Source organism: Nomascus leucogenys, chromosome 15 (genome assembly GCF_006542625.1).
Source record: "Nomascus leucogenys isolate Asia chromosome 15, Asia_NLE_v1, whole genome shotgun sequence".
NCBI lineage: Eukaryota > Metazoa > Chordata > Mammalia > Primates > Hylobatidae > Nomascus > Nomascus leucogenys.
Genome location: NC_044395.1, coordinates 72877217 through 72899436, shown reverse-complemented (window position 1 = coordinate 72899436; position 22220 = coordinate 72877217). Strand labels below are relative to the sequence as shown.

Genomic DNA, 22220 nt, shown 5'->3' with positions numbered 1-22220 from the left:
TCACACATGTTAGATGAGTGAAGAAAAATAACAACAAAAAACCCCCCAAATTACCATTAATCATTAAAAAAAAAAAATCCTTCCAGTTTATCTACTTCACCTTACTTGGAAGTAGTAAAAGCTGTTCTCAAATCTATCATTTAAAATAGACTCTAACTACTCAAAGATTATTTTAATCAACCTTATTGTCATCAGAAAATGATGAAAGTGTCTCATTCAGCCGGACGCTCTCAAACTCTTGATTGCTGGCATACACTCGAAAGACCTTGAAGTGAGAGGACAAAACTCCAACAAAGGGCTCTAAATGTTGTTTGAAAGCTGCCAGAGTAATTCTTTTATCAACATGCACCATCAACCCTAAGCACAAAAAAAAACCAAAACAGGAACAAAAATGTGTAAAAGAAACCTCTGAGTATAAATAAAACAGATCATATACTTTTTATTACACTGTATGCAGGAAAGAGTACCCCTTTTCAGTTAGACTTTAGCTAATATACCACACTGAATGGACAAAAACCATGGACACAGAGTTTCTGATAGGTTTTATCTGACAGCTTAAAATGTTCTGAGCTATTTAAGTGCTTGTTTCTTTGTTTAGGCTGCCAAACTCAAAAACAAGCTTCTAGGAATTCTTTTAAAATATATACACTTCTAGCTCTACACAGTAATAGTGTAAGCTCTGGTGGTTCCAATCCCACCTCTTCTGCTTACTTACTATATGGGACACGGCGCCAGCCTCTGTACCTCCATTTCCTCACTAGAAAAATGGAGATGATAATAGTGCCCACCTGAGTGTTGCAATGTGACTTCAGTGAGGTAATTCATTTATCATGCTTTCAGCACAGTGCCAAATAATACAGCGTGATTGCCTCAAAAACTGTTAGCAATATTATTTAACTTTCAGATTTTCACTAGAAAAAAATGTCACGATTGGCATACTAAGATGTCTGATTTATCATGTGGTTGGGCTGTAATTAACAGGAACTGTATTTAAATGGATCAGAAACTCTTACCTCTTCCCGGCTTAAATTTAAGCTCTCTTGGTATTGTAATAGGATTATCTTTGATGAGCTTCATTTTTCCCTAATGCTTATTTTAATCTTTTGTCCCTAATTTTATAAGCCACTCATGAGGACACATCTGGAATGCTTCTATTGACTTTGGTCTTCATATTGTAGTAGAAAGCAGAAACCAGACTCTCAGTTAATAAGGCAGTGCTGCCTTGCTGCCTCAGGCCACTGGACCTCCCTGGCTCTAAGCCTCCCTCCATGTTAGGTCTGGTTTTTCTGCTAAAGCTACATGGAAGGTAAAGGATGAGGCCTTAAAAAACTCCTGGTAAACCAACATTCCCATGTCATATCAACACTTGGGTTGAATTTTTCTCAGATGACTTGTCAAATAAATTAATGTTCATTGTTTTCCTGGCTATAAAATACAGGCTCATTAATAGAAAATGTGACAAGTACAAACTAGAAGAAAATATGAAGAGGGTGATGAGCTTTATTTACTATCTACCTTTTGAGTTTTGAGGCAGTATTTCTCTTAATTTGTTTAAAATGTCACTGTTTAAGCTTTAAGGAGTGCCCTTCTATGTCAATAATACAGCTTATGGCAAACAAGCCTCTGTCCATGCTATCCAACAAGGTACTAAATTTCTTAACAGAAGGGTGTAATGCAAAAATTACTTGATTAGAAATGGAAGCCTATGGCTAGATTTCAGTTTTGTCACTTTACTCCGATAAATGGCTGTAAGCAGGTCATCCAATCTCCCTCAGCCTGTTTTCCCATGTGATCATAACATATAACATTGTTGTGACAAATGTAGTAAAAGTCTTTTCTAAAGCATTACTCAAATACAAGCTTTTATTGCCATTTTGGTTTCTTTCCTAACCTCTAGTAGTGCTGTGTCATAGGAAGACAAAAATGTTTATTGGTTACTGATATAGTTTAATATGGTGATTATGACCAACTGGTTCTGGAATTTGATGGCCTGGCCTGAATGAATTCCTGGCTCCTCTTCATATATTAGATTTGTGACTCTGACTTTTTAACTTTTCTGTACTTCAATTACCTTTACTATAAAATACAGGTAATAGTATTGAAACCTCAAAGTTATGTTCTGGGGTCAATACATGTAAAATGTTTAGCATAGCTTTGGCAAAGAGTGTTAATTTATTGGCTATAATTACTTTGTAGTTTTAGAGATTACTATTGTACCATTTTTCCTATCTACCTCTTCAGACTGAAGAGTCTATGTCTTCACAGAACAACCTTAAAATATATTTAAGATTTTCCTTTTCGGTCCTTTCTCTTATGTATTTCTTCTTTTATTCTTTTTCCTTTTCTTTTCTTTTTTTTTTTTTTTTTGAGACAGGGTCTCGCTCTGTTGCCCAGGCTGGAGTGCAGTGGTACGATCATAGCTCACTGCAGCCTCTCTCCTCTGGGCTCAAGTGATCCTTCCACCTCAGCCTCCTAAGTAGCTAGAACTACATGCACATGACCACGTTGGCTAATTAAAAAAATTTTTTTTGTAGAGACAGGGCCTTACTGTGTTGCTCAGGGTGGTCTCTAACTCCTGGGTTTAAGCAGTCCTCTCACGGCCTCCCAAAGTGCAGGGACTACAGGTGTGATGCACTGTAACTGACCCTTACGTATTTCTTAAGAGAAGCGGTAACCAAAATTGTACAGAGAAATTTCAGTGCAAATGCACTACCATCTTTATTTATCTTGGCTTTCTTGTTTATACCCAAGTGCCTATGAACTATAACTAGTCCTACCAGGACAGTGTTCTCAGAGAATGATCTCTAATTATTCTCTGAAACAACTCTTGGATTATAACTGCCTTAAGGACCATCATTTTAAGTATAGTTTGATTACTGCCTGAGTGAACTGCCTATACTGTGCATAGTGCATCATTCTTTAAATATCAAATTCATTGTCTACCTGTTCTTCCTTGCCATTTTATGACTCTGAAGAATGTGTATTATTACTCATCATCCACATGTTTTCCCAGGGACCTTCTTTCAGATGACTGAGGAGCTGCAATGAATCAGTCTTAGTACAGACTCAAGAAAAACCTGGTTGCCAGCTGCTATCCCTACTCCCCTATCTCCAAACCAGTTTTCTACACGAGAAGACATTTTCCAGGGTCATATTTTCTTTTCAAACAAGACCTTTTCGATGGCTTCTAAAAGTCCAAATACATAAGTTGTAGTGAATGGTTTCTCTTCTTCACCATGTTTACTATTTCAATGAACACTAGTAAATTAGCCTAGTATGAATTTCCAAATATGGTCAACATTCTCCATTTAAAAGATTTTATTAACTATTCTAGGATGAAAATGAGACTTTTCAAACTATAATTCTAAGTATTCCCATCGAATTTTTCCTATGGTTGAGACCATCATCCAGTCAAATTTTTAGCACATCATTCTAAAACGAACCAATTAAAAGAAATTTCCGAGGGTGGAGCCAAGACGGCCAAATAGGAACAGCTCCGGTCTACAGCTCCCAGCGTGAGCGACACAGAAGACCGGTGATTTCTACATTTCCATCTGAGGTACCGGGTTCATCTCACTAGGGAGTGCCAAACAGTGGGTGCAGGACAGTCAGTGCAGCGCACCGTGCGCCAGCCGAAGCAGGGTGAGGCATTGCCTCACTCGGGAAGTGCAAGGGGTCAGGGAGTTCCCTTTCCTAGTCAAAGAAAGGGGTAACAGATGGCACCTGGAAAATCGGGTCAGTCCCACCCTAATACTGTGCTTTTCCAACGGGCTTGGAAAATGGCACACCAAGAGATTGTGTCCTACACCTGGCTCGGAGGGTCCTACGCCCACGGAGTCTCGCTGATTGCTAGCACAGCAGTCTGAGATCAAACTGCAAGGCGGCAGCGAGGCTGGGGGAGGGGCGCCCGCCATTGCCCAGGCTTGCTTAGGTAAACAAAGAAGCCAGGAAGCTCCAACTGGGTGGAGCCCACCACAGCTCAAGGAGGCCTGCCTGCCTCTGTAGGCTCCACCTCTGGGGGCAGGGCACAGACAAACAAAAAGACAGCAGGAACCTCTGCAGACTTAAATGTCCCTGTCTGACAGCTTTGAAGAGAGTAGTGGTTCTCCCAGCACGCAGCTGGAGATCTGAGAACGGGCAGACTGCCTCCTAAAGTGGATCCCTGATCCCCGAGCAGCCTAACTGGGAGGCACCCCCCAGTAGGGACAGACTGACACCTCACTCGGCCAGGTACTCCTCTGAGACAAAACCTCCAGAGGAATGATCAGACAGCTGAATTTGCGGTCTCACGAAAATCCACTGTTCTGCAGCCACCGCTGCTGACACCCAGCAAAACAGGGTCTGGAGTGGACCCCTAGCAAACTCCAACAGACCTGCAGCTGAGGGTCCTGTCTGTTAGAAGGAAAACTAACAAACAGAAAGGACACCCACACCAAAAACCCATCTGTACATCACCATCATCAAAGACCAAAAGTAGAAAAACCTACAAAGATGGGGAGAAAACAGAGCAGAAAAACTGGAAACTCTAAAAAAGCAGAGCACCTCTCCTCCTCCAAAGGAACACAGTTCCTCACCAGCAACGGAACAAAGCTGGACGGAGAATGACTTTGACGAGTTGAGAGAAGAAGGCTTCAGATGATCAAACTACTCCGAGCTACAGGAGGAAATTCAAACCAATGGCAAAGAAGTTGAAAACTTTGAAAAAAAAAAAAATAGATGAATGTATAACTGAGATAACCAATGCAGAGAAGGGCTTAAAGGAACTGATAGAGCTGAAAGCCAATTTTCGAGAACTACGTGAAGATTGCAGAAGCCTCGGTAGCCGATGCGATCAACTGGAAGAAAGGGTATCAGCGATGGAAGATGAAATGAATGAAATGAAGCGAGAAGGGAAGTTTAGGGAAAAAAGAATAAAAAGAAACGAATAAAGCCTCCAAGAAATATGGGACTATGTGAAAAGATCAAACCTATGTCTGATTGGTGTACCTGAAAGTGACGGGGAGAATGGAACCAAGTTGGAAAACACTCTGCAAGATATTATCCAGGAGAACTTCCCCAATCTAGCAAGGCAGGCCAACATTCAGATTCAGGAAATACAGAGAACGCCACAAAGACACTCCTCGAGAAGAGCAACTCCAAGACACATTAATTGTCAGATTCACCAAAGCTGAAATGAAGGAAAAAATGTTAAGGGTGGCCAGAGAGAAAGGTCGGGTTACCCACAAAGGAAAGCCTATCAGACTAACAGCTGATCTCTCAGCAGAAACTCTACAAGCCAGAAGAGAGTGGGTGCCAATATTCAACATTCTTAAAGAAAAGAATTTTCAACCCAGAATTTCATATCCAGCCAAACTAAGCTTCACAAGTGAAGGAGAAATAAAATACTTTACAGACAAGCAAATGCTGAGTGATTTTGTCACCACCAGGCCTGTCCTAAAAGAGCTCCTGAAGGAAGCACTAAACATGGAAAGGAACAACCGGTACCAGCCACTGCAAAAACATGCCAAATTGTAAAGACCATCGAGGCTAGGAAGAAACTGCATCAACTAACTAGCAACATAACCATAACAAATCATAATGACAGGATCAAATTCACATATAACAATATTAACTTTAAATGTAAATGGACTAAATGCTGCAATTAAAAGACACAGACTGGCAAATTGGATAAGGAGTCAAGACCCATCAGTGTGCTGTATTCAGGAAACCCATCTCACGTGCAGAGACACACACAGACTCAAAATAAAGGGATGGAGGAAGATCTACCAAGCAAATGGAAAACAAAAAAAGGCAGGGGTTGCAATCCTAGTCTCTGATAAAATAGACTTTAAACCAACAAAGATCAAAAGAGACAAAGAAGGCCATTACATAATGGTAAAGGGATCAATTCAACAAGAAGAACTATCCTAAATGTATATGCACCCAACACAGGAGCACCCAGATTCATAAAGCAAGTCCTGAGTGACCTACAAAGAGACTTAAACTCCCACACAATAATAATGGGAGATTTTAACACCCCATTGTCAACATTAGACAGATCAACGAGACAGAAAGTTAACAAGGATACCCAGGAATTGAACTCAGCTCTGCACCAAGTGGACCTAATAGACATCTACAGAACTCTCCACCCCAAATCAAGAGAATATACATTTTTTTCAGCACCACACCACACCTATTCCAAAACTGACCACATAGTTGGAAGTAAAGCTCTCCTCAGCAAAAGTAAAAGAACAGAAATTATAACAAACTGTCTCTCAGACCACAGTGCAAACTAGAACTCAGGATTAAGAAACTCACTCAAAACCACTCAACTACATGGAAACTGAACAACTTGCTCCTGAATGACTACTGGGTACATAATGAAATGAAGGCAGAAATAAAGATGTTCTTTGAAACCAATGAGAACAAAGACACAACATACCAGAATCTCTGGGACACATTCAAAGCAGTGGGTAGAGGGAAATTTATAGCACTAAATGCCCACAAGAGAAAGCAGGAAAGAGCCAAAATTGACACCCTAACATCACAATTAAAACAACTAGAAAAGCAAGAGCAAACACATTCAAAAGCTAGCAGAAGGCTAGAAATAACTAAAATCAGAGCAGAACTTAAGGAAATAGAGACACAAAAAACCCTTCAAAAAATTAATGAATCCAGGAGCTGGTTTTTTGAAAAGATCAACAAAATTGATAGGCCGCTAGCAAGACTAATAAAGAAGAAAAGAGAGAAGAATCAAATAGATGCAATAAAAAATGATAAAGGGGATATCACCACTGATCCCACAGAAATACAATCTACCATCAGAGAATACTACAAACACCTCTATGCAAATAAACTAGAAAATCTAGAAGAAATGGATAAATTCCTTGACAAATACACCCTCCCAAGACTAAACCAGGAAGTTGAATCTCTGAATAGACCAATAACAGGCTCTGAAATTGTGGCAATAATCAATAGCTTACCAACCAAAAAGAGTCCAGGACCTGATGGATTCACAGCTGAATTCTACCAGAGGTACAAGGAGGAACTGGTACCATTCCTTCTGAAACTATTCCAATCTATAGAAAAAGAGGGAATCCTCCCTAACTCATTTTATGAGGCCAGCATCATCCTGATACCAAAGCCTGGCAGAGACACAACCAAAAAAGAGAATTTCAGACTAATATCCTTGATGAACATTGATGCAAAAATCCTCAATAAAATACTGGCAAACCGAATCCAGCAGCACATCAAGAAGCTTATCCACCATGATCAAGTGGGCTTCATCCCTGAGATGCAAGGCTGGTTCAACATACGCAAATCAATAAATGTAATCCAGCATATAAACAGAACCAAAGACAAAAACCACATGATTATCTCCATAGATGCAGAAAAGGCCTTTGACAAAATTCAACAACGCTTCATGCTAAAAACTCTCAATAAATTAGGTATTGATGGGATGTATCTCAAAATAATAAGAGCTATCTATGACAAACCCACAGCCAATATCATACTGAATGGGCAAAAACTGGAAGCATTCCCTTTGAAAACTGGCACAAGACAGGGATGCCCTCTCTCACCACTCCTATTCAACATAGTGCTGGAAGTTCTGGCTAGGGCAATCAGGCAGGAGAAGGAAATAAAGGGTATTCAAATAGGAAAAGAGGAAGTCAAATTGTCCCTGTTTGCAGATGATATGATTGTGTATCTAGAAAACCCCATTGTCTCAGCCCAAAATCTCCTTAAGCTGATAAGCAACTTCAGCAACGTCTCAGGATACAAAATCAATGTACAAAAATCACAAGCATTCTTGTACACCAATCACAGACAAACAGAGAGCCAAATCATGAGTGAACTCCCATTCACAAATGCTTCAAAGAGAATAAAATACCTAGGAATCCAACTTACAAGGGATGTGAAGGACCTCTTCAAGGAGAACTACAAACCACTGCTCAATGAAATAAAAGAGGATACAAACAAATGGAAGAACATTCCATGCTCATGGATTGGAAGAATCAATATCGTGAAAATGGCCATACTGCCCAAGGTAATTTATAGATTCAACGCCATCCACATCAAGCTACCAATGACTTTCTTCACAGAATTGGAAAAAACTACTTTAAAGTTCATATGGAACCAAAAAAGAGCCCACATCGCCAAGTCAATCCTAAGCCAAAAGAACAAAGCTGGAGGCATCACACTACCTGACTTCAAACTATACTACAAGGCTACAGTAACCAAAACAGCATGGTACTGGTACCACAACAGAGACATAGATCAATGGAACAGAACAGAGCCCTCAGAAATAATGCCGCATATCTACAACTATCTGATCTTTGAGAAACCTGACAAAAACAAGAAATGGGAAAAGGATTCCCTATTTAATAAATGGTGCTGGGAAAACTGGCTAGCCATATGTAGAAAGCTGAAACTGGATCCCTTCCTTACACCTTATACAAAAACTAATTCAAGATGGATTAAAAACTTACATGTTAGACCTAAAACCATAAAAACCCTAGAAGAAAACCTAGGCAATATCATTCAGGACATAGGCATGGGCAAGGACTTCATGTCTAAAACATCAAAAGCAATGGCAACAAAAGCCAAAATTGACAAATGGGATTTAATTAAAGAGCTTCTGCACAGCAAAAGAAAATACCATCAGAGTGAACAGGCGATCTACAAAATGGGAGAAAATTTTCACAACCTACTCATCTGACAAAGGGCTAATATCCAGAATCGACAATGAACTCAAACAAATTTACAAGAAAAAAACAAGCAACCCCATCAAAAAGTGGGCAAAGGACATGAACAGACACTCCTCAAAAGAAGACATTTATGCAGCCAAAAAACACATGAAAAAATGCTCATCATCACTGGCCATCAGAGAAATGCAAATCATAACCACAATGAGATACAATCTCATACCAGTTAGAATGGCGATCATTAAAAAGTCAGGAAACAACAGGTGCTGGAGAGGATGTGGAGAAACAGGAACACTTTTACACTGTTGGTGGGACTGTAAACTAGTTCAGCCATTGTGGAAGTCAGTGTGGCAATTCCTCAGGGATCTAGAACTAGAAATACCATTTGACCCAGCCATCCCATTACTGGATATATACCCAAAGGATTATAGATCATGGTGCTATAAAGTCACATGCACACGTATGTTTATTGCGGCACTATTCACAATAGCAAAGACTTGGAACCAACCCAAATGTCCAACAATGATAGACTGGATTAAGAAAATGTGGCACATATACACCATGGAATACTATGCAGCCATAAAAAATGATGAGTTCATGTCCTTTGTAGGGACATGGATGAAGCTGGAAACCATCATTCTCAGTAAACTATCGCAAGGACAAAAAGCCAAAGACCGCATGTTCTCACTCATTGGTGGGAACTGAACAATGAGAACACATGGACACAGTAAGGGGAACATCACACTCCGGGGACTGTTGTGGGGTGGGGGAGGGGGGAGGGGGAGGGACAGCATTAGGAGATATACCTAATGCTAAACGATGAGTTAATGGGTGCAGCACACCAACATGGCACATGGATACATATGTAACAAACCTGCACATTGTGCACATGTACCCTAAAACTTAAAGTATAATAATAATAATTAAAAAAGAAATTTCCAATCTTTTACTAAGGAGGAACTACTTTTAATTTTTCTGATGTCCTTGATAGGTTGAGTATGGTAAAAAAGCAGAGTAGTTACTACTATTTTTCCTTTACTAAGATGCAAGGAAAGAACAGTGGTAGCAGCTATGGGGTGGTGGCTTATGATATCTGAGTCTCATCCTGGCAGTGTGAGTGACTAGCTATGTGACCGCAGGCAAATTATTTAATCTGTTTGACCAGTTTCGTCATCAGTGAAAACAGTCTAACAATATCAATTTCACACAGCTGTTAAGAGAACTAATGAAGTAATGTAAGCTAATGAGCCTTATGAGGTAAATGCTCCACAGAAATTTAAAGCATTATTACAATACGATTTCCCTCTATTTTGTTCTGCCAATCCACGTTTTCATACTTGAGTTTCTGCAAGATATATGTATGAATGTTGTATGATTCCGGTGTTATTTAACCCAACTAGTTAAAAACACAGATTTAAATACTTGTATTATTTCATAATTTCTACTAGTTCCTTTTAGCAGATAGAATTTTGAGACTACAAGCATCATAGCACTTAACTTTTAGAGTGGGTGACTGTGCACCTCCTCCCCATGAGATGAAGCATAAGGCTGCATCTCAGTTGTCTCTAACAGTTACATAGGGCCTGGCATCTAGTATGGATTTAGAAAATGTTACTTGGATGGATAAAGAGTGGGGCTCCCTTCCAAAGGTAAAAGGAACAATTAGATGCCTTCAATTCTAGTAATGGTCCCATTTACTAGCTATATATGCACTTTTGGACAAGTCATTCATCCTCTATGAGCTTCAGCTTTCTTACCTGTCAAATAAGGATACTAATGTTTGCTTTACAAAGTTTGGAGAAGCTTTAAGTGAGAACAAATAAACATTTTGAAAACTAAAATATAAAAATATAACGAGTAATATTAATATTTGCTTTGCTAGAACTAATGCAAAGTACTTACTTTTCCAGCTACTTCTCTTTTACACTTAGAAAGATTTTGTATCTTAAACCTGGTTGCCTTGCTAATTATTTGGCTGGCCTTAGTCTAAGGTTTTATAAAGGTTCTTTTATTTTAAGTCTCATACTATGCTGGAATGTTTTTGTTGTTACTGCTTATGCCAAACGCCCAAACTCTCAGATCTTTTCCATCTTTCTGAGATTATGCATTGGAATTTCTAGTAACTCTTTGCTTTGGAGTTACTTCAAAGTAACAAAAAAAATTTTAAGAGCGCTTTTTCTTTCTCTGACTTTCCCAATTAATTAAGGACTTTTTAAGGGGGTATAGCAAGGGAATTGTTTGCATTGGAAATGGAGCGAGGGAAGAGCATGTAGAAATAAAACATTTTCCTGGGCATTGAATATCAGATTTTCTAAAGTGTCTCAGCTTTTAAAAAATATTATTTACTTTTTAATATATTCCCTAATTTTTTACTTAGTAATTATATCATAATTCTTTCCTAACATTGAATACTATTTTTTTTTTTACTTCTTATCTCAGAGTTCTGATATAATTACCATCTAATTTACTGCACAGGTCTAAGAACAGTGTTCATTATAACTGCATCGAAAATCAAAGTCAATAATCTTATAATCCAGAAAGTTACAAATGATCTTAGAACTAAGTACCTAACGCTTAACTGAAAATTTAAATAAACTGAGAGAAAAACTGATGCTGTTTCAAGGACCATTTTTCTTTTGAAGTACATACATTTATGTCCTTCCCCAGAACCTTCATCTGCAGCATAGGGTTCAGCTTTGAAATACATGTACTGCATTTCTCCCCTACTCTTGCCACTCTCATCATATTCACTATCAGTTCCAGAGTCTTCTTCTGCTGTATCCCATGTTTCTTTTTTCCCTTCATTTGCTTTCGTTCTTCTACTACTTGTGATACTGTGAGAGTCAAGTCCATTAGCCAAAGGGATCTGAGCATTGTCTGCATTGCACAAAGTATCACTGCTATGACTGGAGCTAAGAATATCACTGTCCACTGAACTTGTACTCCTGTCATTATTCACATCTGAGTCTGATCGCTCTTCAGACTGAAAATTTTCTGGATCAGAAGTCTGAATATGCTGTTCAAGTTCTCTATTATCCACTGATGCTGAAGAGTCCCTCTCATTGAGAGGTGATTCGATGTTTTCAAAGTCACTTGTCTCAGTACTTTTGCTGCTGTCCCCATTATCTCCATCCTGCTGTTGCTGCAGTGACAAGCTTTTGAGTTTTTCAGTGCTTTCTTCTAGAATAGCCTCCACAGACTTTAGGCTTCCTACAGGTCCTTTGACTCTTTCACAATCATCATCCACATTACCAGAATCGCCTCCAGCTTTCTGGTATGCTGTCCTTTTGGAATAAGATCCTGGGGATTGTTCAGGTAGCAAAACAAATAATCTGATTGTATTTGCATGCCGATCCAGAAGTTTCCATAAATGGGAGTCTGCAAAGGCCATCTGGTAATCCAAAGTCTCGGAGCTTTCAACAAACACCTACATAGTAAGTCAGAGTTTTATTATATATTAATTTTAGTGACATGCTCATTCATCATCATCATTATATTGCACCAATACAAGACTACACAGTTATGTTATAACGTGTGATGATAAAGTTTCTGAAGGACACTGTATTGTTTTGGAGACTGAATAAAATAAATATTAGGCTCATATGTCTTTGTAATTAGCCATGAAACTACACTAAGATAGAGGGCATGGACATACACATACACACAAACATCTTGTTTATTGGGTTGTCCAATTTCAGAAAGTTGTTGTATTAGATATCCTTCTCTTTAGGAAATTAATACTCTGGTTTTTTTTAGATTGTAGAAATCTTTCACCTTTAGGAAATCCAAGTTTAGCCTGAATTACAGAACAGGAACATGTGTAAAGACACCTTGTGAATATAACACCAAAATCCAGATCATGGAAAAATTTAATGTGCAAATGACTTGGCTTTGTAACAAATAAACTGCAAGGAAGCAAACAAAAAAGACACAGGAAAATTTACAGAAAAAATTTTCTAAGATAATCAGAGAAATTTAAACACTGACTAGATATCGACTGATATTAAGGTACTTCTTAGGTACATAATGCAATTGTCATTTTTTTAAAAGAGTTCTCTTCATTTAGATATATATGTTCATATTATCTATAGATGAAATGATATGATCCTGAGGAAGTTTATCAAATAATCTGGGGGAAGTAGGTGGTTAAATTACAGATGAAACAAGAGATGATCACTGTGGAGCTGAGTGATGGTGATGTGTGGGGATTCACTCTATTTTCCCTATTTTCTCTACTTTTGTTTACGTTTGAAATTTTCCATAATACATCTTTTTTTAAAATGAAATTCGTATTTGGCATAAATTTGGCAATTATAAATAGCATGTTGGGTTTTGCATAAAAGGATAACACTATCATTATCCTATTCAGTAAATGTTACAAATTGAAACCAGTACGCTAACCATTTAAGGAAAAAGAAAAGTTAGATCCCTACTGCACTTCTTACCCTAAAGTAATGTATTGAAGGGGATTAGAAATTTTAATGTTTTACATATACACACACACATACACATACATCCCCTCCCCCACCACACAGAAGTTTTAGAAGTGTAGGTGAATAAAAATTGCATATTAGTATTAATAAAATACTAAAAAAGTTAAATGAGATAAAAGACTCAACTGTACTAAGACGGATGAGACTAGAGTGATAAAAACACATATGAAAAATGATAAATGATGAAACACGTAATAGCAAGACAAAAGAAGAGGATTAACATGAACTTTCTCATTTCCAACAGAGAAAAATGAGTAGGCAAAAGGAATAATGTTGGGTGAACTCAAGATTATAATTTTCTCTATACCAGGTATGCCTCTGACCCTCACCATGAAGCACTGCTTTATGGGACAAGCTCAAGAATAAACAAAATCCAGGGGACATAATCACTGTGGGCAGAAATGGTTATGAAGTCTTCACCGAAGAGGTAGGACTAATCCGGAGACTGAAAAAAAAAAAAAAAAAAAAATGCAGGGAGAGGAGGAAGAACACTCCGGGAGTGCACATGAACAAAGGCAAAGAGGAGAACCAGTGGGACTGATTCACAGGACAGAAAGGAGCCTGACCTGACCTGACTACAAAGGAAGGTAATTATTGGGTTGAGAATTTTAAATTAAGTTCCAGACAGATGTTGAACAGCTGCAGAGGCCAGGCTTATAATATTGAACCTAATTTCATTTACTATTACCAGCATAGAAAATAATAATGAAAAAGTAAATGACATACCTTGTTACTTCTAAAAAATCCTTCAGCTTTCAGGGTTTTACTGGAGACACTGAGAAGACGCAAATCATTATAGCAGCGTTCCAGCACTATTCTCATTGTTTCAGCAGGTAAATGGATGGCCTATAATGAAAGCAATTTAATAAAAAGTACTCTTTCAAAAATAATTCTGCTTGACTTAAAAACATGGGGAAAGTAAGACACTGCTGAGTTCTTCTTAAAAGCAGCAGAGAGAAACATAATTTTAGTAGAGGTTTTAAAATTTTTGAATAATTGAAGGGAAAATTAGTTATAGCCATAAATTATGCTGCAAATCAGGAGAACAAAGTACCACTTATAAATGTATGCTCTGAAACTATTTTAAAGCTAAGGATTTTTTCCTAGAATCTCTATTCCTCTCAAACTTGCCAAGTAAATGAGTGATCTAATTCCAAAGAAACTGCGTAACTGACGTTTTGACCGCTGATATCAAAATGTTGAACTTTTTGGTTTTTGACAGGCCCTTCTGTAGTCTGTGAATAGTTGTTAATACTTTTATTAAAGCAATAAGCAATTTTCCTTTGTGTAAAATGAGAAGATTAGTAGGTAAAATTTTAAGTTTTTCTGAAAGTCCACATCTTTAATTTTTGGAGTCATTTTATAAATTGTACATGAAAGCAGCAGATTAAAAATACTTTACATTTAAAAAAACAATTTATTTTCAATGCAACTAAGGTCATCAGTTATAAATACCTAATTCTTAAGCAGGCTGGTTAAAAATACTGTATTTGTTTACATGATGTTTTGTGACTGCCTTTATTCTCTATAGACATATTTTTCTCAATAAGATTATTAACTTCTTGGGGAAGAAACTACTGTGTCTCTTTCTTTTGTATTATGTCTGAGTGCTTATTAAACTTTTTTACATTTGTCATTCATATTTTAAAAATGTAATATACAGTATATTATACCAACATAGTATGCATTTACAAGCAATTTGATCATAAAATGTAATTTCACAAAATGATTTGTTTCCTGGTTATTACTTTAGAAAAATTGTTAGAAGTCATATATAGAAGTCAAATTATAGACTTTTTTTAAAGAACATAATAACCACCAACTCTTACCTAATACAATTTCTTTCCTCAGAGCATTTATTTATTTTTCATTAATGTTCACTACAACTCTGTTAAACAGGTATTTACAATCCCAGATAATGAGATGAAAGACAAGACTACCATAAGATGAATGACGGAAAACTGGACTCCACTTGTAATTATGGAACAATTTCCACTACACCGGGGAATATTAACCTATGGTTCAAGAACCCTGCAAAATCTACCTGTTTGTACGCTCAAGGTTCTGCAGAGTACAGGACCTTTGAAAGGATGATAATCATTTGTCTGGTGTGAACTAATCCTTTTGCCCCCCAAAATTTGAATGTTTTCATTGTTATATTTTTCCAGCTCAAAAAATCTGAATGAGCCTAAGTTCTTTATCACTAGCTCACATAATGGCACCAGTATTTAATTCATCACCTTCCCTGTCAAGTCTACACCCTCACCTTCCTCCTCTATTTCTATTAATGTATCCCTACTTTTCTGGTTACCCAAGTTTGAAACCCCTGGCTCAGGTCATCGGTGCATCTGCTTTACCCCAACATTTAACAATTACAAGTCCTACAGATTCTATCCCTCTTGGAATGTATGCCTTCTCTCATTTCTAGTCATACACCTGCACTTGAATTATTTCAACAGCTTCCTCCTCTCCATTCCTGACTCCCCTCAAGGCATGTGGAACACTAGTCTAGTGTCACCAGACACTAAATGCAGCATTGCCGCACTTAAAAATGACGAAAACAAAAACTCGACTTATTGCCCACACCAAAAAGGAGCCCAAACTTTTGTGTTTACTGTTTAAAGCTCTTCATGAAATAAACTGTACTTATATTTCCAATCCTGTATTTTATGATAATCCAGCCAACACATATAAGTTGTTATATGTACTTGCCTCACACTTTCTTACCTCCACACTTTACTCAATCTGTTTAACTACAGTTGTCTCCTAACTACAAATACTAGCTCCTGGAGGTAAAGCATGTATCTTATTCATAACTATCACACAGTGTCTTGTACATAGGCACTCAAAAATTTATTTACAGACCCCTTTTAAAACTTACCTTTGAAATCAGTTGTTTGAACTCTGTAACTGTCTGATTTAAGTAAGCACGAACAGTTATAGGAGCAGCTACAGATTCTGCCTTTAGATCAACAACATGAACTTTCACCATCACTTCTGTTAATTTGAAGACATAAACACATAATTGGAAGTTATTTTTTAATGTATTTCACATGAGTAATGCATTCTTAATGTGTTTCTAATAGATGACAAATCCAAACTTCCAAGTACAGATGAAAACAACAACACTGAATAAATATAAATCACCAGTTACTGCAAAACAAATATTAAAGGTGACATAGCACTCCTGGCTTGCTTTTGAACAAACCCCTTATTAAGCCACTCAAGACCTTGTTCATCATCAAAGACTTCTTATCCTCAAAATAATATTTTCTACATCCCAAGGAAAATTCCACACAAAAACTGTTCTGATTATGCCTTTGTTTTCTCACTTAAATCCTTTATATTGAAATTTAATCCCATTCTCTTCTGTTTTCAGAAGGTTATGTTTATAACCAAACTCTTAATCACTTGAAAAATAAATGATCTTCAAACACTGTATTTAATACACAGTTATTCTGTACCTGTTTTAACCTCATGTTTTATGTCAATCCTCAGTTTTTTCCCTATGTTGTTAATCTAAATTTGACAAAATATTCTAAGATCTTGATTATTAATGAATAAAGACTACTTTATAAGTCTTACAATCCACACTTGCATTTAGAGTTCTCTTTCAAATAAGTGGTATTACTGCTGACTCATGTTATATCCTAATCATTCTTTTTCCTGTCTAGCAAAAAAAAAAAAAAAAAAAGCAAGGAAATGTCCTTAAGGGACTCTTTATAGATAGGGTAGAGTCTCAGAAGTCGAAGTAGGCATCATAAGGTTTCCAGAAATAAAATTTTCCCACTTAAGAGAGGTAGACTCCTTGAAAGAATACTACATCTAACCTACTCTGTAAACAGAGGCTTTCATTTAAAAAAGAGATATACAGGATCCACAGAGGAATATTATTGTAAAAGGGCAGAATAAAGTTTTGCAAGTTCAACTTTTAGGGAAAAAACACAGAGAACCTAATTCTGACTAACTGCTGATGCAAAGGAGTTAGTGCCAAGACACAACAGTATGGATTTTGTAAAATTATATAAACATTTTGCTTTTCTTCTATTTGTTACAATTTACATATGGTAATTATAGAAAACTCTGGACACAAACAGACCATGTAACTGTCTATAGCGAAGCTGTCTCTGGGAAAACTAGGGGCATGATATTTTGGTTTTCCTAAGCAGTCTCAAAGAAAAAAAAATAAACTCAATGTGTTGAGTGAATGTGATAGATTTAATGAAGAAAGAAAAGATGAAGTCCCTGGGACCTGTAGAAATAGAGAGGATGACGAAAAATTGTAAATGCTGACAGTGATGGGATAATGAATTCACCCTTCCAAAGAAGACCTGAACAACAGCCTCTACTTCTGAGACTTTATGGGAATACACTTTTTTGGACCAAGGTCTTCTCCATAAAGAGAAAGAGAGAGAAAGAGAGATCTTCCTAAGAGAGCAATTGATAACTTTAGGGATTGACAGCATCCAGAATGGTTCAGTACTGCACACTGGAGAAGAAAAAACCCACTGAAGACAGTAAGCTGGAAGTTTTGTTATTTTTGTTGTTTTTAAAATTATGTATACAACTCTTTGCAAGTAATCTAGAACTTAATTCCAAGCTGTTGCTGAGTACTTCTCAACCTGTCAAAATTATTCTACATTTTAAGACCATATACAAAATTTAAATTATGTTCATTTCTACAATAAAAAAAAACTTTCTCATGAAAATTTTAAGTACAGAACAACTAAAAATAGTGTAAAATTGCTCACCTCCAGGTTTGTAAGATTGGAAAACCTGATCAGGCTTTCTCGTCTCCAACAGCAGATCAAACATATATGTTGACTTGACGCCACCTAGTAGAAGCCCCATTGGTGTATCTTCTTCTCCTTCATATGACCGTTCTAGATAATCATGAAACTCATCATATTTAACAAGGCGACAGCAATCCAGGGGTATTACCTCTTCTAAATCCATCATCTAAAAGAAAGTAATCCCCCAGAAAGAAAAAATATATATACATATATAAATACACAGTGTTTTAGTCTGTTGGGGAATAACACTACAATAGGCCCTAACAAAATCCACACATTTATGATTTGCATCAAAGACATCAAAGTTACAGGCAACAACTTAAATGTTATTTTTAAATAATTATGTTTCATTATCCCTCAAATCATATAAAGCATGTACTAAATACATTTTTTATTTTTTAAAAAGTTAACACCATAAACTTTAGGTGTAGAAACAAAATTAATGCATTGTAACTATTGTTCGTAATCAACTAAGCTGGAAACACAGAGGAAAACAACTAAACAGCCAACTAGAATATGCATCTTTTGTTTTCTTAATCCAATCTGGAGTAGAATTGATAATTCATGTATCTCGTAACAATCTAAGTACAGGAGGACAGCATGTCTCATAAAGCCATCGCAAAGGGTTTGGCTTCTATGATAGCCCCTTTCAATATTAGCCTCCAGAATACTTAAAGCTCATGGTATAGGAATTTCTATCATAAAATTTCCTTATAGCTTATGTCACTAATAGATGACATACCCTGGTTGCAACAACTCTCTTGATAGGAAATAAGCCTCCTAGAGAAACATAGTAGGATTGCTTAGAAGTATTCAATGTTCATTTAAGGTTGTGATTATGATTTTCAAGGACTTGTAAGCCTCAGCGTATCCCCATTGATCCCTACTCCTCCCCACTCCCATCCCCAACAATGAAGCTCTATTTTTGGCATATAAAATTGACTTATTTCTCTCTTCTGTGTGTTTGTTTCTTTTTATTTGCAAACTTTTACTTCCTATTTTCAAACACTAATGCTTGCAGTCCACCATTATATTTAAAGAATTTTTACCAAAATGAGGCAAATTCAGAGCCATCCATCCATCTTAATGTTTGTTCATTCATTTATCCATTCAACATACCCAACCAATTTTGACTTTTCTAGATACCAGGGAAGAGTACTAAAAATAAAATTGTGAGCAAAACCAGAATGGTTTTTGCACTTGTATGTGCTTATAGTCTAGTGAGGGGCAGTAATATTAATTAAAATAGTCAAACAATTAAATGTAAAATTTCAATACTGATAAGTGCTATGTAGGACCAGATGTATAATATAAGTGATTCTCAAACTTGACTATGCCTAAGAATCACCTGAGATATGTGTTAAAATGCCTATTTCCGGGCTGCAACAGAGAAATTCTGATTCATCTGCAGCAATTAGCATTTTTAATAACAATGTGACTCTGGTGCAGATTGCGCTGGATCACACTTTGAGAAACAATGTCAGCTATCTTGTGTGTTATTTTTAGTTATTTTATTGGTTCCATGTACAATTACACACAAAATGATGTAGTACACAATTTTTTCTCTAGGTAATGACTGTTTAATTTCAGTCATTCTGTTACTGCTTATATGGAAAGGGGAAAACTTTAATTTGTTAAGTATCATAAATGACATTTAGAATGATCTGGTGAAACAGTATGACCCCATTTGCCTTTCAAACCTCATTAATAACTTTCCACTACTCTTAGAGAACAAAATGTGAACTTCTATTTCACAAAATCTCTAATTTCATTTTATGGTACTCTGTGCTCACTCAAAACAATCTAAACATATGGCTCCTTTCTTCAGTTTCTTAAACGTGCCAAGCATCTCCTCACCTCAGCACTTTTGCACGTGCTGTTCACTCTACTTAGAATATTCTTCCTTGGGCATGGGCCAGTGATGGAATGGGTCATGCATCTGACTATGGACCAGTATATTCTTCCTCAACTTTTTGCATCGCTGTCTCCCTTTCTCATGGTTAAAGTTTCAAAATAAATTTTCTCAATTTACTAGTAATGTATTTATAGCATCTAAATAATAAAATAATTGCAAATTGTGACGTTTAAGTATGTTTTATCTGTTCTTTCCAATAGATTGTAAACTCCATGAAGGCAGTGACCACGTCTTGTTCACTTTGGTATCTCTAACACCTCATGTTGTCTTATTCACTCTAATATCTCTAATGTTTCATACAGTAAACACTCATGAAATGTATGTTAAATGAATAGAAAGAGCAAATAAACATTCTGTTCCTAATTTTAATTCTGGGATCTAGAAAGTTTAAATGGCTTCCAGAGGGAGAAAATTTTCAAAATCAACCGACTATGCTCCAAAGGAGAGGTATAAATATACTCGGTAAGAGATAAATTAACTGGTTACCAAGGTTACTGCCAGTGTTTATATAACTATTATCCATTATAAAAACTTGGGAAATTATGTTAATACTGTTGTATTAGTAAGTAAATGCCAATGATGCAATTAAACATACCTTATAAGCCATTTCTACTGCTTCCTTTAATGTCTTATCCTTATGAACCTCCAATTTATTTTCCATCATTACTTGTTTTGTAGGATGCAAACAGAATAATTTTATCTAGAAAATGTAAAATATCATCATCAACTCTGCAGTTCCAGAGTCAAAGTTCAATTCTTCCATAGATAGTATTTATTCCTAATTGTCAAAATACTGCAATTTTTTAAAAGAACATAATTGAGATCATTCTTTCTTCTATCTATTCTTTCTCACTTAGTAATTGACACCGATTATGTCTCACACCATACAAAAATTCAAAAACATTAATTTTAACAACTGTATGTTTCCTTATAAGCATGTATCATATTTATGTAATCATTCCCCTACCAATATACATTTGTGTTGTTTCAAATTTTTCCCTAATTTGGAAAATGCTATAATGAATATCCCTGTAATCAAGATTATTATAGTAATTATGATTATGTCATTAGGTAATAATTCCATAAGAGAAATTATATAAAAAAATATGATTTTGCTTAAGGCTCTTGATAAATACTACTCAATTTCTATCCAGTTTTTACGGATTTATTTTCTTTTAGTAGGATAAGAGAATGTGTCTACCTCAACTGTGGTTTCACCAGCACTGAGCACCGTCACTACATGTTACCGGGTTTTTACACATCAAATCAAATCAAATTTTACCTTTATAGCATAGTTGGTTACATTGTTCAATGATCATGATAGCATAATTGTCTCAGAATCGACCCAATGAGTTAGTCATTAGAATTGCAGTTAAGCAAGCTTAAAAATAGCACTTTCAATTAAAAATAAAATGATGGAATTCAACCTTGCATGTATTGCGCTCAATTTCTCGTTGTCTCTTTTCTTGTTCTTCCAACTCTCTCTCTTTCTGCACCAAGTTTTTAATATGTTCTGGGTATTCATCCACTTCTAGAAATTCTATTAGTAATAAAAACAGGATAAAACAGTGTCACTGAAACTGAGCTGCCTTTATTCACCCTGCTTCACTATGCTCTCATGGTATATACTTCTACTATAGCACTCACAGAGATATATCTCCATTACATCCTTCTCTCAACTTGGAATACAAGCTTCGTCCAGAAAAGGGTTAAGAGATAGTTAACAGGCACACATGGTTAGGTCTCATATCTTAAAGAGCCATGTATTTATTCAAAATGGCTCTTGGCTCCAGAACAACTCCAGTATGTGGATTAATATTTTAGAATGAAAAAGCTCTCTGCAACTTGAAAATAAAATAATTTCTGACTTCAAATCATGCCATCCCCATCAAACTGTGTGACCTTGGGCAAGTTTACTTCTCCAAATGTAGGTCTCTTCAGCTTATTAATATCATCTACCCCATAAAGTTACTACCTGAGATACAATAAAACTTAATAAATGCTGCTGCTCTTGCTGCTACTGAGTACTACCTATTTGTTTACTATTATCTTTCCCATGTTCTCAAAGCAGTCTTTAGCTGCCTCCTAACCGAAGAATGCAGAGTCATAAAACTGACACCTTCGTCTATTGGATTTCTCCCTCTCTATATGGTCAAGATTCATTTGAATACAAAAAGTGATGATTATTTGTGATATAGTTTGGACATTTGTCCTCGCCCAAATCTCATGTTGAATTGTAATCCCCCACACTGGAGGTGGGGCCTGGTGGGAGATGTCTGGGTCATGAGGGTGGATCCCTCATGGCTTGGTGCTGTCTTTGCGATACTGGGTTCTC

At 36.5% G+C, this 22220-nt stretch overlaps 1 protein-coding gene across 5 annotated transcripts in view; it reads right to left on the bottom strand.

The window, feature by feature from the left end:
* USP47 (ubiquitin specific peptidase 47) overlaps positions 1-22220 on the bottom strand; it is a 122747-nt gene that overhangs the window by 10889 nt on the left and 89638 nt on the right. For all 5 annotated transcript variants that reach the window (XM_003254950.3, XM_012504600.2, XM_030829500.1 and 2 more), the window contains 7 exons: positions 21313-21425; positions 20481-20585; positions 17929-18136; positions 16059-16174; positions 13904-14023; positions 11334-12111; positions 182-357 (listed from right to left, as the gene is read on the bottom strand). In XM_003254950.3, the coding sequence (XP_003254998.1) occupies positions 182-357; positions 11334-12111; positions 13904-14023; positions 16059-16174; positions 17929-18136; positions 20481-20585; positions 21313-21425 (1616 nt within the window). The remainder of the gene's footprint in view (positions 1-181; positions 358-11333; positions 12112-13903; positions 14024-16058; positions 16175-17928; positions 18137-20480; positions 20586-21312; positions 21426-22220) is intronic.